The sequence below is a fragment of the Syngnathus acus genome, chromosome 13 (assembly GCF_901709675.1).
Source record: "Syngnathus acus chromosome 13, fSynAcu1.2, whole genome shotgun sequence".
NCBI lineage: Eukaryota > Metazoa > Chordata > Actinopteri > Syngnathiformes > Syngnathidae > Syngnathus > Syngnathus acus.
In genome coordinates, this window is record NC_051098.1 from 14,152,722 (window position 1) to 14,169,211 (window position 16,490).

Here is a 16,490-nt window from a genome sequence, read left to right on the forward strand (position 1 = left end):
CACTTGCATAAGGAACGTATCCCCACATGGTCTCTGGCGAGTGAGTGCTTTTACGTGTGCTGTGGCATTTAGAGAGACGATGACAGCGGCGGGAGGGGAAGAAGCCGAGAGTGAGCTCGGGGAAGAGGGGATGCTGTGTGGGGGGGCACTTATTTTCAGGGCCTCATGTTATATTTATAGTCAATAAGACGCACTCGGCTCTCTTGTCGGAGTGGGGATTAGCGGCGCAAGCTAGCATGCGCGGAGAGGATGGCGAGGCGGGGCGCCAAAATAAGGACAGAAGAAGAGTATGGAGCAAAAACATGACCTTTTCACCCTTTCAATTTGTTCCCATTACCTTCATTTGAACCGATTTGAATCTGTTTCGATTCATCTTTATATAAAGTAGAAAAGTGACCTTGCTGTCATTCAAATTCAATCAAGCGCTCCCGCTTTGACATGAAAACGGCAACTGATAGAGAGAAGACATTTGTCGAGGCCAAATGAATCACACTTAGCTCAGTGCGGGATTGTTCATCTTCGTTTTGTCGCTGTCCAATAACAATTGCGTCCATCACATTTTGGGAATATTATTATATATTATATTATTATGTGTAAAAGAAACACCACAAACGAGCATCAGACATTCGAATCTCAAATATTTTTTCACTTTATAAGAGCATGGAGTCATCATGTTTTTATGCGCCAATCCATTTCATTGTACTGCGCCTTCTGTTGTGCCTAAATTGGCCACCAGGAGGCAGCATTTTACAGTCAGGCAGACACAAACTAGGATGAATAGTACTTCTGTGATTCAGTTCATTGCAAAGGATCAAGAATATTTGCCTGTGAGTATTGTTATATTGTCTGTCAACAAGTGTTGCTTCACCATTGATGTTTTGGATCGTTTGCAAACAATACGCTAAGGAGATTTTCATAAGGCAAAATCTATGTGGTTGTTTGAAATACTCAACAATGTTCACAAGTAAAATTGGAATGAATTTTCCTCTATTTTTGTCAACAAAGTGTCGACAGTAAAAAAAAGAAGAAAAAAAGAGCAGCACTTCTCCTCCAGTGTGCTGTCTTGTCTTCTGCAGACAGCAAACAGTGACCATCTCACCTGCGCCAAGCTGACTATTTTGACACCTGTCTGCTCTGTAGTGTCAATCTCTCTGCTTACCCGCACATGAAAACACTCTTAAAAATTCTCTTTTGCTGGAGAGGAAGAGCAGAAATCCAAATCTCTTGCCTCCCTGAGTGATATCTGCTCTTGCCATCTTTCCCTCAGGCAGCCGTGGCCCTCCAGGAGACAGCCTGGAAGGAGGTCTACCCCATGGACTTCTATTCCAATCAGAGCCTGGGGCCGTGGACCCCCAACCACCCGTCCAACCAGCCGCCTCGCCCCCCTCGCGCCCAGGTGAGGCTATCTTCAAATGCACGTGGCCATACTGACACCTAGTGACGCCTGCGGCATAACCTTGAATTCCAAATCTCTTCTTTTGTGTGTGAAAACTGCTATTCCGTCTTGATTTGGTCTGATTTATTATCTCAGGCACGCTCTCCAGCTGCTTCCCTGCAGAACGCCAACAAACAGTGTACACGGCCGCAATGCGCCCCCTGCAGTTGCCAGGCGGAATGACAAAAGGGACACGTTGAAAGACTTGGACTGGAACAAAGTGGGTATACACTTAATCCAGCCAATATGCCACAAAAAAAAAAAATCTCTCACTTCTTACAGCAAATTACGTTATACTTGTTCACATTTTGCAGCGTGCACGCACTTGAGATAATAGCTTCTACGTGCTCATGTATGAGTCATATTCCCTCGGAGAGGCGGACGGGTGTTTTTACCTATATAGGGTGCAAATGTAAAGTTGGGAAAAAAAAGAGACAATGACCCAGAGTGACTTTGGTCGACCCTTGTGACCTTGATTTAACTTGGGTCCCTTTGTGGCATCTGCTCTTTATTTATTTAACAGAGCTCTCTGTAGAATGTTTATGGGAATTTATAATACAATAAATGAAAAAAATATATATATATTTCTGTTGGAGTTTTTGGCAGCTGTTTTTTTTTCCACCAAATGTAAGATGGAGCAAGAATATCTGCCAGTCACGACTCTTTCCATCCTCATTATTTATGGATGGAGGATTCTGTCAATAAATAAATATGTAAGAAAAAGAAAAACATACAAATTTTGCTGCAGGAAAAGCCGACTGTCCTCCACACAACCTGAGATCCCCCCCCCCCCCACCTACCTCTCTTGCCCCCCCCCCTTTCTTCCCTCGTGGGTGGGATTGGGTTTTAATGCCCCAAAAAAAATTCCTACACTTTTCCCACCACGGCGTCTCCTTGGCAACACGTCGATCCTCCCCGACTTGTGTCTCACGTTGAGCATATGGGCAGATGCACAGCAGCAAAGAAGAAATCATCGGTCTTGCTGAAACCTTTGTGTTGGCTTTTTTTTTTTCTTTTTTTTTTTTGCATCAAGAGACTGCAGGAACATTTGACAATTACAGTTACAGTGTTTCTTTAAAATCACAGTTGCACTTTCCTAAAACAAGATGATTTATGAATTTTATTACCGCCAGACAATTGTGGACATGGTTTCCTATTTGATATGGGAAATTATGTGCAGGCTTTGACCACCACGTTACTCACAAAAAGTAAAAAATAACTATTGATAAGTAAAATAATATTCTTATTAATATAATTCTCAAATATTTTTTTAAACTGACATCTCATCTTTCTTACACATTTTTTTCCCTTGACTGATCAACAGCAAGCTTAAGAGAGCAGCCTACAGAAAATCACGATTAGAAATATCTGTGCTAAACTGCAATACCATGTGTGACCGTTAGATGTCACTGTTCGCACAGTTTATTTTCAATAATGTGAGTCACCTTTTCTCAGGAGTGGCCTTGTGGTTCGGCACAATCATCCTTTACAATTTCCGTGACTTTTTCACTGACACAGAAATTTAAAAGAATTAAAGCAGTGCATGTTTTGCATCTGTTTGGCAGGAAATGCAGAAGTAAATTGGTTTTGTCAACAGTACTCTGCCCCCTCGCTTCCTCTAATTAGCCTGTCTTAATTAGATTTATAGTCACTCATGTTGCGTGTGAACTGTCGAGACGTTTCGTAGGTGGCTGACAAACTGAGAAAGTCTGAGGGAGAAGAATCGATGCCGAGTAGGCTGCTTGATTTTGTTGTGACAATTATAATGACAGCTAGTCATGGAATGCTACGAAGATACCGTACGTCTTTGTCAGGCATTTATGAGCTGCTTCGCATCTTTGGCAATATTATTATTATTATTTTATTTATTTTTTGTCTTTGTGCAGTGCGGGAACACTTGATGGCTAAGTTAGCACATGTGCTAATGCTACCATACTAATATTCTAGACCCCCTGAAATTGGTGACGCTGCTCCTTTACAAACCAATTCTGATTATTTTGATACCATTATTTCAGGGTGTGAATATGCCTTAACCCGAGAAAAGGCCGACAACTTTGTGTAAATGTTGAAATTAGAAGAATTCCAAATGCAATTAGTTCAGGAGTTAAGGCTCATCGACAAAGACCACTGGGGAAATCTAAACAGTAAATACCACTGTGTGTGTGTGTGTTGCGGTTGCCGAGTGCATGAAGCTTGAAAAAGAGTCTTTGAAGGAAAACAAATAAGTGGTATAAAGCGATGACTAATCCTGCGTAGGAGCTCGGCTCAAGCACCCGCCACAACGCACACACACTTAGACAAGCAGCGCAGTGGCATCACTGTCCTCAATTTTCCTCTCCATGAACCCACTTTGACCTTTCCGAGATGTCCGTACAATGTTATTTCAAGGAAACCAGCTCCTGTGATACATTATTTGACTGAGATGCCCTTTGAGAGGGCTGATTATTGCTTTCTGTGTCCCATCTGGTGCTCCAGGAACAAGTGTTGTGAAAAATAATGCTGATTTAGAAGAACTTCCATTAGTCCTCTGAGTCATTGTTAAAAGGGCTGAAGGAAGGGGAAACAAAACAGCAGTAAGAGAGCGAGGAGGAAATGTGACTCATTGGTGAGCGATGCGTGTTGTTGCTGCTGCTACTGCTGCAAGTAGAGCCGAGCACCATCTCATCTCCTCGAGGATGTCTTGGCTCGCTGTGTGATTGTCTTGGAGAATGTTGAGCGTCAGATTTTATTTTTTCCTCCTTCTATTATTAAGTATCTAGGATGGTGAGGCCTATTCTAAAGGATGAGGATTAATTTCGATTTTATTGATCTCAACAACAGCGACAAGTGTCTTAATGCAACATTTTAGAAAAGATCTTAAACCTTAGTGTCATTTTTGATACATAGACCACACTATTGTTTGATTTAGACTAAAGATGGTAATTAAAAAAAAAGGTTTTTATCCTGGAAAACTGTCACGGTAGATACATGCTCCTTGAATAATGTGGTGTACCGCAGGGATCAATTTTAAGTCCGCTCTTTCTTACCCGTATCATCAGAAGTTAACAAATATATTTATTTTCATTTTACCGTCACTCCTGTGTGTTATTTTTTATAACATACAATATAAATTGCTATTTTTCCACCCAAGAGATCCATTTTAGTTGTAACGTTTTCATTACCTCCCAGATGTACAATGAAAGCAGAATTTTTCCTTTGTGCCTAATGAAGCGTCTGGCGAGTATTAGTATTCGGGATGCTGCAGGTGCTTCCTTTCACAGATCAGAGACTTGAGCTGGATGGATGGCCACGATCACGTCAGAGGCTTGGGCTCCACCCTCAGGCCATGGAGATGTATGGACGGATGCGCGTCACGTAACAACCTTCTTCACATGACTCGGCAACAACCAATTAAGGTCAGTTTGTGGAAAGTACGATTCACGATAGCAACAAGTTTATCGCCCGGGCAACAATTGGGAAAAGTTCCTTAGAAAAGACACCGACGTTAACAAGGTAATTGGATAATTGCAAGAATAGAGCTGAATTCGCTCCCCCATTACCGCTGGTTCAAAACTAATTGGGACCCTAAAAGTAGACTTTGTTGTGTGCCAATGCTAAACACTGTATTTTGTTCATAATTGGACTACAATTTCTACCTTTAGCTGCCATCACCGTCATCCTGAGTTCATAAATAAGTGGCATGAACTTTATGACTGCAAGGCTAACCCTGAGCTGTCACATGAATGAATGAAGCAAGGTCACATGCTTGCATGAATCTTTTATTTCTGTTTTGAAAGGCGCATACAGTACATCACATACACACAGCAGAACCGCTCGGGTAGAGATCTTAAACAAACGCGCCGCGGTTTATTTGTAAGGGCCTGACCGATTGATTAATCGTCAAAAGAATTGTAATTGGCCGGAGTTTTACCGATTTGATCTGACTTTGTCAAGATGTTTAAAAGGTTTATAGTTATGCTTAGTATGCGTTGTTAGTGTTGAAATTGAAAAATAATTGAATATATCGGCGGTAACTCGTATCTTTGCGGTATGAGAGATTATTTTATTCACATTTTGGAACAACACCGGTCAACAGCTAATCTTAATCATTAGTGGATTAATATGTCTCAAAATTTATTTTATTAGTTTTTGAAGTATTTTCTTTCTTATTTTTTAATTTTTTATCTAAAAGCTTGCGCAATACAGATTTTGCCATGCATCAATTTAAAGCTCTAACATTTTGCAAATTTTTTTTTACCTGTTGCTGAACCCAACCATTAATTTATAATTATTACTAAATATGACATTTGACATGATTATGTTTTTATTATACATTATATTGTAAAAACTTGATGTGCTAGAAAAATAAACACCAATAAACATTCAGAATCAGTGCAAACAAATTAATCCAAAAAATTAACTAAAATTTGTTGACCGGTGGCATTGGCCGATTAATCACATATGCAAATTTTATACTGTCAAAAATTGTATCAGTTGGGTCTTATTACTTCTAACAATAAATCTTTTTTTTTTCTTTTTTGTATGAACTTACTGTGCTCCTCTCCTTCAACACACATTTAGACCACCAAATTAATTTCGAATAGAAAGTCCTCCACTTGACAGTCCCGCCTTGTTTCCCACCCCCGTCGTGGTGTTTTTTTTCTGCCGCCTAGCGACCATGGCTGTAGACTGTTACCACTGGTGCGGTTGCTACAGTAACAATCTAATGCCACGGTTGCCATGGAGACAGAGGAGAGGTGCAGGCTGCCGCAGCACACCATTGGTCGCCGTGGCGGCTGACGTGGCACCAGTGATGTCGGGCAAAGAAAAAAACTTGACGGGCGTCCTCCTCCCTCCCCCGCTGAGCTCTCGCCAGGCATCAGTAGCCATGACTGTAGACTGTTACTGTACTGGCAAGGACTTTTAGCAGTAAGCAGTCTAGAGCCAAGGTGTTGATGCACTGACCACAATGAAAGGAAGGATGACATTTGACTGCAAGGTGACAGAGAGAGAGAGAGGACAATGATGAGAACTTGGCTAGCAGCTAACTTGGCGTGGAAGCAAGAAGCTGGCAGGCAGTTTGACAATAACAACAAACACCCCCCTTCCCCTCCCCTTCGCGTCTTATTGATTCAGATGCCAATAATCCATGAGTCACACAGGATATGGACGTCCGGGAGCGGCGTGGCTTTGGCGGCTTATGCAAGCTCAACTGACGTCAGAGCTCTCGTCTGATGTGTTTTTGTCCATGGGCCCTTCCTCCTCTTCCCCCTCCTCTTTTGTGGGACACGTGTGTGTGTGTGTGTGTGTGTGTGTGTGTGTGTGTGTGTGTGTGTGTGTGTGTGTGTGTGTGTGTGTGTGTGTGTGTGTGTGTGTGTGTGTGTGTGTGTGTGTGTGTGTGTGTGTGTGTGTGTGTGTGTGTGTGTGTGTGTGTGTGTGTGTGTGTGTGTGTGGGGACTGGAGCAACAGCTGGGGCGGCAAGATACTTGTCAAGTCTTGTTCTTATTTCTCAAATGGGTAAAAAAGACTGGGGCCGCTGTCCATGGTGCTGAAAGCAGCACTTGTACGATTTAGAGTGTAAATGACTTTCTATTTGGGGTGGATTACACCTGATACTGTCGGGGGATTTAATCAGAGCCTTGTCCTATTAATAATGACATCATTTGGGATTCAAAATTATATTTGGCAGGTGAATAATGAAAAGATGTGTGGGTGTCTTTAACATGACCCCAGCCTATCTTCGCTCTCTGTTCCACCACCTGCACTCTCTGTTCCAGCAGTTTTACTCATCCTTCTCAACTTTTTCTTCTTAATTTCTAATTTACATCTTAAATCACTGGAACGAAACGTATCCATCCCAATATTGGTGTTTAAAAAGTTAGCAGGGGTACATGAATGCAGCACCTGTTTTTTTAGTTGCAGTTTTGTTGAGTTGAAAGGGTCTGTTACTAAATTAATTGTTATTTTAAAATGTGGAGGATGGTTGAGTCTATTTTGACGGTTGATACTGTTGACCATTTCTAAAATGGTGGAGGGGCGAGTGTGATTTTATATTTTCAAACGAGGGTCGTTCAGCACCACGGACAGCGCCTCTCAGTATACCTCGTGCCGGATTGAGCTCCGTGGGTCTCCCCCTCCACGTTCATTGTCATTCTGCTCACTGCACTTTCCTTCAGGAGTTACCTTGGGGATTTTGCATCACCCCCTCCCAAATCCTCCCACCCTCCCTCCCTCTCTGCCTCTCCTCTTCGTGGTCCCGCCGCAGGGAGCCCGGCAAACGTCAGTCGTGCAGCCGCCGCTGGTGCACTGTTTCTTTAAGGCTCTCTGCTGCCACCCGATTGGCTGACGCGTACGTGTGCGCAGGAGTGACGCAAACTTGACTTCATCGCAAACGCGTCACGATGTTACACTCCCCCTCCCTCCTTCCCTCCCTCCCTCCCTCCTCCAAGGATGAAAAAAAGGAAACAAGGGGTGAGAGGGGATACAATAGAGAGAGAGGGACAGAGTCGAGGAATAGATATGTACACATAATTCTACCATATTACGTTATTATAGGTTTTAGGAAGCAATGAGTTCTAAGTCGTGATCACTCTGGCCGGTAAACATGCAACGCACGTGCGCGCGCGAGCACGCATGCACGCGCGCGCACAGCTGTGACGCGTCGCCCATGTGCGCAAAAGTGACTCACACTGCAGTAACTTTCAGCTTCTCTCTTACCGTAAAGCTTCTACATGATACGCACGGCAAAAATAATATAGAACGGAGGAAAAGAAATATATCATGATGAAAAATTTATTAGTTTAATATTATCAGTATTATTATCATTTGCAATTTTCACCAGTAACTTCCCATTTAAAATTCAAATCAATCCATGCAACATGCAGAGACTTACCATTTTATGTCCACGTGCGATGGAAGTGAGCTCGCATGCAATGTCCTCGCTTCCGAAAATGATATCATATCGAGATGCGCCGGCACCGTCATCCGCGTGTCATCCGCTGAAATTGGGCGCCCGGCTGTCCCGCGGCTGAGCTCTTATAGACATGCTGTAGTACTAGCGATGGGCGAGGGGAGGGGGGTGGGGGGGCGTTCATTCATTCAGAAGCATCACCTCCGCGCACCACTTACGTGGGCTCCTACGTCATCGAGGAAACTGGCAGGGGTGTGTGTAAGAGGCGGAAGGAGGGGGGGGGGGTTATTTTAGCCCGAGGGGACACGGTGCACACGCACACAAATAAAGTTAAAACTAAAACTATTTTTATCCAATCGCCTTGCTGGTTTCCTGTTTTAGCTGCAGCTGCTATACATATGAATTAATCAATAAAAGAAGAAATGAGCACAGTTCTTATATTATCAAATATTTTTAAAGGAATATTACATACATACAAAATTGCATGACTGGATTTTATTGTATTTGTGTGTTTACGTTTATTATATTTTTCTATTTTAGTGTACATAATGTTTAAGTATATATGTGTATATATTAATTTGGTGTGTGTATGTATATATATATATATATAAATAAATAAATATATATATATATATTTATTTTTATTTTTTTTTAATACGTTTTTATTTTCTAATGCTGTGGCACTTGCAAAAATTTTCCAAAAAACATGGAGTCATCAAGAATATTTTTACACACTTGATTCATTTTTGTGGCAAATTTCACACTCAGGGGTGTTTCAAATCTTATTTAAACCTGAAATATTTATATCCTCATTAGGTTATGATACATGAGTGAGTAAAATGCCCTCAAATGAATAAATTGTTGTGATTGAGCTGTGAGTCATGCATTGAAATATGCTCGAGCAGATTTCATATGTTCGTTATGGCGTCGGCAGACGCTTTGGCGTCTCAGGACAGGAAATAATAACAGCTAATAATAAACAGGGATGACACCCACATTTTTATGAGCAACTTCAATCGAAGCCAAGCGAGAAACATTTGCCAATAATGAGAAAAAAACAATGGAACCTTTTGAAAATAGATTTAAATTGGTTGTGCAATTCATGACGCTTTGTCATGCTGTGACAAACTTGTTTATTTGGGGAAATGAATAATAGAAGGCCACCTTAACCCCCTTGAAAAATAATCTTCCTATTCTTTATTTTATCTTTGAGTCTTTGACATTCAATCATCATTACTGTCTCACACACACACACACACACTTCACTACCTCCTCTCGTCACAATCTCAGCATCCCCGCAATTCATTCCAGACACCCCATTAGATACACTTGCACAATTTAATCAAATTCTGTACATTAAAAAATAGATTTTTTCATATGTAAAATAATATGCATAAAACGTGAAGCAAAAAAAAGTACAGTTCAGTTGTATTTAACTTTTTCGCATAACATATTTGCATTAAATATTTAAGAAGTGAAGTACTATTCTTTTTTTCCCCATATTACAGGAGACCCCAAAACTATTAACATTGCATCATCAATTTTTTTTTTATAAAATAAGAATAAATACTAAATGAAGATGTACATTTTAAACAATTTGAGGGACAATTTGGCTCCAATTCGGCCACAATTATTACAGGACTTGGAAATTGTGATGGACCACGTAAAATAAAAATATATATGACCCACTTCAATTCATACCCAGTTCTAAAATCCTTACTAATTACCATGTCAACCATAGCTCATCATTGGCATGCAAACAAAATAAAAAAGCGTTTCTTACGTGTCATTCATGTCATCTCCTCCCAGGTGGTGTCCTTTAGATGTCCGTTCCCACGTTGATGAACATGCGAGCATGTAGCAGGATATTAAAAGGATTTAAAGGGAAAAAAAAAAGACGGGCGGTCGCGTCACTGATGATTCACCTGGAGCCACGAGCAAGGCAAGCAACAAGGTAAAATATTCACAGTGTGGAGGAGTTGGACTGAACGAGGGCGGGCAAACGCTGACAAAGTTCTCACTTCATTATCCGGTGATGGTCAAGAAAAGGTCTTTAGCTCCACTTATGCAATTGATTTTTTTTTTATTCACTTAAAATATTAAATATATGAATTACAAATTTAATTATTGACTAGGATAAAGGGGAGAAATCGGCAGATTTTTTTCCAATTTTTTTTGCTTGAATATTATTCTTTATTCTGTATTGTATTGTACTTTTAAAAAAACGGCACACACAAAAGAAAATCAGCCAATTTTTAAGAGCTAATATGAAATCGATGAATCGGTCTGACCCTGCTTACGATTCTGCTACACTTTTTAACGTATTCCGTGTGAGGTGAATCACTTTAATCGAATCCAATCAATATTTTAATAAGAACCAACTGAGGGACTGTGATGCCGCAATGCTGTCAAACATTTCTATAATTTTCATCCACTCATTAAATGGTTTGGCACGATTCGTCTCTCTCGGATCCACAAAAAAAAGAAACGTGCCGAGCAGCTACCCGAACTAATGAGGCCAGTCGAACCCAGTTGAGAAATCAAAGGTAGCACCGGTCAGTTCTCGCACACAGATATGCTGCATTCCACCATTGCTCTTCTCAGTTTCATGAATAAATAATGTTCTACATCACTTTTTCACCCCCGGGCACTATTTCTCCACATCACCACCAAATACGCACTCGTGCATCCCACCAATGAAAACATCCAGAGCTTCAAATATACACCATCTTCGATCCTTTTTTTTTTTTTTGCTGCTCCCATATTTTCAGAGGGAGTCAGCATTGGCACATATTGCTCCACTCATCAGTATTCCGCTTCATCACTCGTCGTTCCTCACGGCTCCGCGTCACCGATGGAGGAGGATTCCGTCGTCCGTGGCCTCTGTTGCCTCATCGGAGCTGATAAACACAGACCGTGCCGTTTAGTGCATTGACAAACAAAGAACATCAAATTTTCATCCATTTTTTTGCGTATGTATGCATTTTTGTTATGGGGGTTCTTAGAGCTGTGAAAGATGATGCGTTACGAATCTTAATACAATCCAAGGATGCATTCATTTTAAAGTGTTAGTTTTGAAAAAATAAATAAAAACAACACTTAGCCTTTTCTCTGAAACGCTGGTGAAAGATTAATCGTGTCGTAATTGACTCATTCAGTACCATTGACGGCTATAGACGTCAAATTGAGTTCATGTCAGTAAGTTCAACTTGACTCAGAACTCACAATATGTAAGCCTTTGTGAATATCACCGGAGGCCATTATGAATCCAACAAGCATCAATTTGATCCGGTTTGAGTGCTAGAGTGTTCACATCAACCCCCCCCCCCCAGGCCGGAAGCTTGTGAAACAGTGCTGGCATGGAGACGGCGTGTTTGTCACAGTATGGACGGCGATAGAATACTCAAGTCCAGTCCTGTCTGACTCATGAGGAGGAAGCTAAATCTGAAACTTTGGAACTGCTTTGATCACTCTAGTCACGACCCAAACTGGATGGCGACTTAACACGTCGCGTTGGCCGCTGCGTGAGCGCAATGCAGCAGGTGTCGAAAGAAATGACTTGTGAGGAGGGTGAGAGGAAGTGTGTGTTTTGCGAGGTGAGAGGAAGCCGGTGAATGCCAATGATGTGTTAGCTCGCATCATCACGACATTGTCTCGTCTTAAAAGAGACATGTGGGACAGTAAATGTTTAGGATTGTATCTGTAATTTGGAACTAGCACAGTTGAATATAAATGCAAATTACAAAAAAAAAGACAAAACGGGTTGTTCTGCGGGTAATTCATTTATGGTTACCCCAAAAATTTGGGACTACTCTTTTTTTTTTTTTTTTTTTACCCAATTTTGGGATTATTTTTCAATTGCTTTTCAACCAATTTAAAATTCCAGTTTGACTTGAGCAGATCTGCACGGGATTGTTTGTTTTTAATCAAAGTTGCTCACACTCGTGTCCCTCCGCTTAAATATGGATGAGCCCCCCCCCTCCAGTTCAAAATGTATCGGAGAGGGGGGCGTCGCCACAAATGTAGCACATGCTTAGTGTACACTCAGACAGGTGAAGGAGATGCGAAGGTGTATGAATCCATCCCCTCATCCTTCCTCCCTCCCTCCCTCCATCCATCCATCCATCCCTGAGCTTTCCACACACAATGCACATGACTCATCCAGATGAGTCACCCCGCCCCCCCCTCTCTCCTCCACTCCCCCACGCATGCACACATCTTTGTGTCATCTCCCCTGGATAACCTTGACAGAGGAACACAAGCAGAAAGATGTGTGAAAAGCATAGTCAAGGATCTGCTTCACACCACCTACGTCCTCATCTTATTTATTTTTTTTGCCACCCCATGATGGAATTTGGCCTCAAATATTTAATCGACATTGACCACGTAGGCATGTAAAGCTAAGTGGTGTCTGCCACGCGTTTTCAAAGCGGTGATTATTTCTTCAAAAACACAAATGTTCAATATATGTAGGATTTTTGCATAAATATCTAAAATATGTAATTTTTTTTATACATTTGTGAGAATTTGGAAAAAACGTCCCCCACCACTCTGCTTAAAAATAGCCAACAATATTGACAAATATGTTGAGACGCACCTCCGACCCACCAAGCAATCCTGTAACGTTTTTTTCCTCAAATTGACTTGTTAAAATATGTTTAATTCATTCCATACATTTATATTTAGTATTATTATTATTTTAATTATTTCTGGGTACATTGATTTATTGTATAAGTAAAATATAAATTTTCATTTACTTGCTGTCGTGTATGTAAACATTTCAGAAGGCATCGTCGATGTTTTGCTCTTCAGTATGTAGTGTGACGTGTCCACCAGTAGATGTCAGTGTTGCTCCGGCCAAATTGTCTGTGGCCGCGCGTTGATGTTGATCCATTAGTATAGCTGGTGTTGAGTCATTCTAATGGGCAAAGCGGGGGTATTTATTGAGCACTTGGACAAGAAAAGTGTTGAACCCTTTTGTGAAGCACAGGAAAAAGTCGGGGGGGGGGTTTCCTTAGAATTGCATCTATATTGAAACTTGTTGCTGGGTAAAGGAAGCTTAATGAATCCTTTTACTGGGTGAAATGCGGGTGTTGACACCTTAATCTAGCGTGGGTGTTGTGTTGAAACACCCACAATGTTTCCTTTTGCATGCCCACCTTATTGTATCCTCTCAGCTGCTGGCAAGCTCATTGACTCTGGCTGAATATTCCACAATGCCGGTGTGACGTATTCATGCATAATAAAAAAAAAATAGACATAAAAAATGGAAGGGTGAGCAAGCATACCTGTAGTGTGGGCAGTATGGTGCGAACGTCCGCACTTAACATTCCTGCAGTGAAGGAGTGAGAGGGTCACGACGCCGGGGCCTCATCCAAAGTGATTTAGAGGCGGCACGTCAACCGCCGCGCCGCGCCGCACCGCACACGCCGCCTGTGTAATCTTGCTTTGGTCAACCTCTCCCACAATGTGCCAACACACACTCCAAAGCCGCCCAGTGGCGTCCTTTTCAATTTGGAGGCGGCCTGCTCCACAAGGAGACTAGCACAGGGAGGAGGGTGAGGGGGGGACATTTGTGGCCTGTGCTTTTTGGAAACGGTCATTCTGCTCCAAGCCGGTGGCACTCACCCGGCGCAAAGCCTGTCATTAGAACAGTTTAGTGGGATTTTCAACGAAAGGTGATTGGTTTTGTCGAAAACGGACATATTTTTATGGCGGCGGGGAAAAAAAGCTTTGTTATGAAAATAATTTCTCGCTACCGAACCGCAAAACCATAATTGCTTTGAAAATATGGCAAAATGCAGTGCGTCTGTGGTTAAATATTGCACTTTTGTGGCAAAGTATAGCGTTCTAAACACGGCATGGGTGCTGTGTTTGCCGAGTGCTCGGCTGGAGATTTAGAGTGACACTGATGGAGATAGAAAATGGGGCTTAGCACTTCACAAATAATAAAAAAATTATATATATATATATTCTTATATTGTGAATGTGCAATTATTACAATAATATTCTAAATAAGGGATGACCGATTTGAATTTAATTTTGGTTAACCCTAATCCCAATTTAAAAAAATAAGCAGAACTAAATCCCCCAAAAAACTACCTTAAAAAAATCTAAATAAACCTACCAACCTAAATTCAATCGGACGCAATGCTAGGGATAGCCACCAGGAGGTGCCCGAGGGTGACTGGACGGTGTGGCGGCCATTTTGGAAAAATCATGGTACCGTGAGTGTAAGGGACACCCACAATAAGGTAAGAGCGGATACCAATAAAAGATGCTGTGAAGATTTCAGTGATCCTAAGAAATCACATTAAATGGAACACCCTGCCAATGGGATCCCCAATGTCAAAACTAAAGTACAATATAATGAAATGTGATAATTGGATGTTTGAATTAAAATAGAAGTACCATACCAATAAACAGTAACTATCAAAATAAAATAGACAGCTGAACATTAAAATCAATGAGATCAAAAGTGTAGGGGATAAAAAAAAGTAAAATAGTGAATGGTATGAAATGGATAAGCAACTTTTGTACTCAACAGGGACAAAGGACGCAGCCATATTTGAAGACACACTACTCAGGGTTGAGAATATGAAAATAGGTTTTGACTAATAATCGGAAATCCAATAAAGCCACGCTCAGGGCTGCTTGAAAGTATATCCAAATTTACCTGGAGTAACTGCCGGAGAATGACAGATAGTACACAAGGGATCCACAAGAGGGCGTCACCAGGAACCTGAATAAATGGGAACCGTGAGTGTAGGAACTTTCTGAAATAGTGACCCTCTGGCAGCAACAACAGGTTGGCCTTCCCTGGGGCCTTGCGGTGTATGAAGCACAGGGAAGCGGAAGCAATTAAATCCAGCATCTCCTTAGGTCCTAATGGTACAAAAGAGATTGCTCAAGAAGATAGGAGCATATGTTTGTAGGCTGGTTCTCGCTCTGATCAGGGTGGATTGATCCTGAGCTAATGGATCTAGCGGTGTTAACGAAAGGTCCAGGTGACTCAGGGTGTCAGTGCTCAGGGGCTCCAGTGCTCTTGGACCCTGATCGGGAGGCGAAAGGCAGCTGTGCTGGTTCTCACTCTGATCTGTTCCCTCTAGGTACTTTGTAGGCAGGTTTGCCTTCCCTGGAGCCTAGCGATGTACGAAGCACAGCGAAGTGGAAGGAATGAATCCAGCATCTCCTTAGGTCGTGCGTTGGCATGGGACAAAGAAGATTTCTCAAGAAGCTTACTTTTGTAGGTACAACCGGGAGGAGAGCACTGGAGAGGCACTGCTTAGTCAGGGCTGGCTCCAGTTCTCTCGGACACTGATCGGAGGAGAAAGGCAGCGGTTCACCGCGGCTGGTTCTCACTCTGATCGGTGTGGATTGATCCCCAGCTCTTCTGCCCTGAGTGGCTTGACCTGGATACCTAGCGGTGTTAACGAAGGGTCAATGCAACTCAGGGGGTAAGTATGCGGCCCCCCTGAGTTCCGACTCTAGGAACAAAGCACGCAGGGTGTGGTGGTCCAGAGCGGAAGGACCTTAATCGAGGCTCAGTCTTCTATGAGGGTTAGCCTCGCTCATGCAACAGCACATTGCACCACATACGTTAATATTGGACTTTAAAATGGCAAATTGGAACAGTCTCGAAATTCTTACCCATAATACTCACATCCCCTAGTCCAGCTTAGGTGACTAGGCCGAGGATGCAACCGGGACCTAGGCGAAGTAGAATAGCTTTTCTTTTTCAGCCATTCCCTCAACAATTACTGCAATACAGGTGAGTTCCCTCTAGGTGCTTTGTAGTACCTGGAGCCTAGCGATGTACGAAGCACAGCCAAGTGGAAGGAAGGAATCCAGCATCTCCTTAACAGACGAGGCAACCTAAAAAAGTCGTTCTGGAGATTTAAGATATGAGAGCGCTATGTGTGCTGCAGTACACAGCACGCGTCTTGTGGTCGGCCATGTCGAAAGTCACATCGGCCGTCACCAAGCTTGTGGGAATGTAGCGAGTTGGGCCATAAAACACTTGACCTTGGCACCGGCCCACTTCCCTTGCAGACGGGGAAGTGGCGAGCGAGGGGGAAGCCACACAGGCCCAGCATATCTTGCGCTTCTCTAGAAGTGATACTTTTTTGTTTTTTTCACACTGGTTTGACCACAGGGTCGCGACCT

The 16,490-nt window shown here is 42.3% G+C and overlaps 1 protein-coding gene and 1 long non-coding RNA gene across 4 annotated transcripts in view; both read left to right on the forward strand.

Annotated features, from left to right (window-relative positions):
* The window catches only part of dph1 (diphthamide biosynthesis 1), a 34,447-nt gene extending 32,432 nt beyond the window's left edge, over positions 1-2,015 (forward strand). The window contains exons 11-12 of the mRNA XM_037268642.1: positions 1,268-1,396; positions 1,532-2,015. Of these exons, the coding sequence (XP_037124537.1) occupies positions 1,268-1,396; positions 1,532-1,618 (216 nt within the window). The 3' untranslated portion in view covers positions 1,619-2,015. The remainder of the gene's footprint in view (positions 1-1,267; positions 1,397-1,531) is intronic.
* A 2,329-nt stretch (positions 2,016-4,344) lies between these two features.
* Positions 4,345-15,641, forward strand: LOC119132837. Of its 3 annotated transcripts, none has more exons than XR_005099951.1 (3): positions 4,345-4,830; positions 10,134-10,278; positions 15,434-15,641. It is a non-coding gene; the product is annotated as an uncharacterized LOC119132837 (long non-coding RNA). The 3 variants fall into 3 exon arrangements; XR_005099950.1 differs by lacking the exon at positions 15,434-15,641 and adding an exon at positions 11,096-11,621; XR_005099949.1 differs by lacking the exon at positions 15,434-15,641 and having other exon boundaries at positions 10,134-10,367.
* The last annotated feature ends 849 nt before the right edge of the window (positions 15,642-16,490 follow it).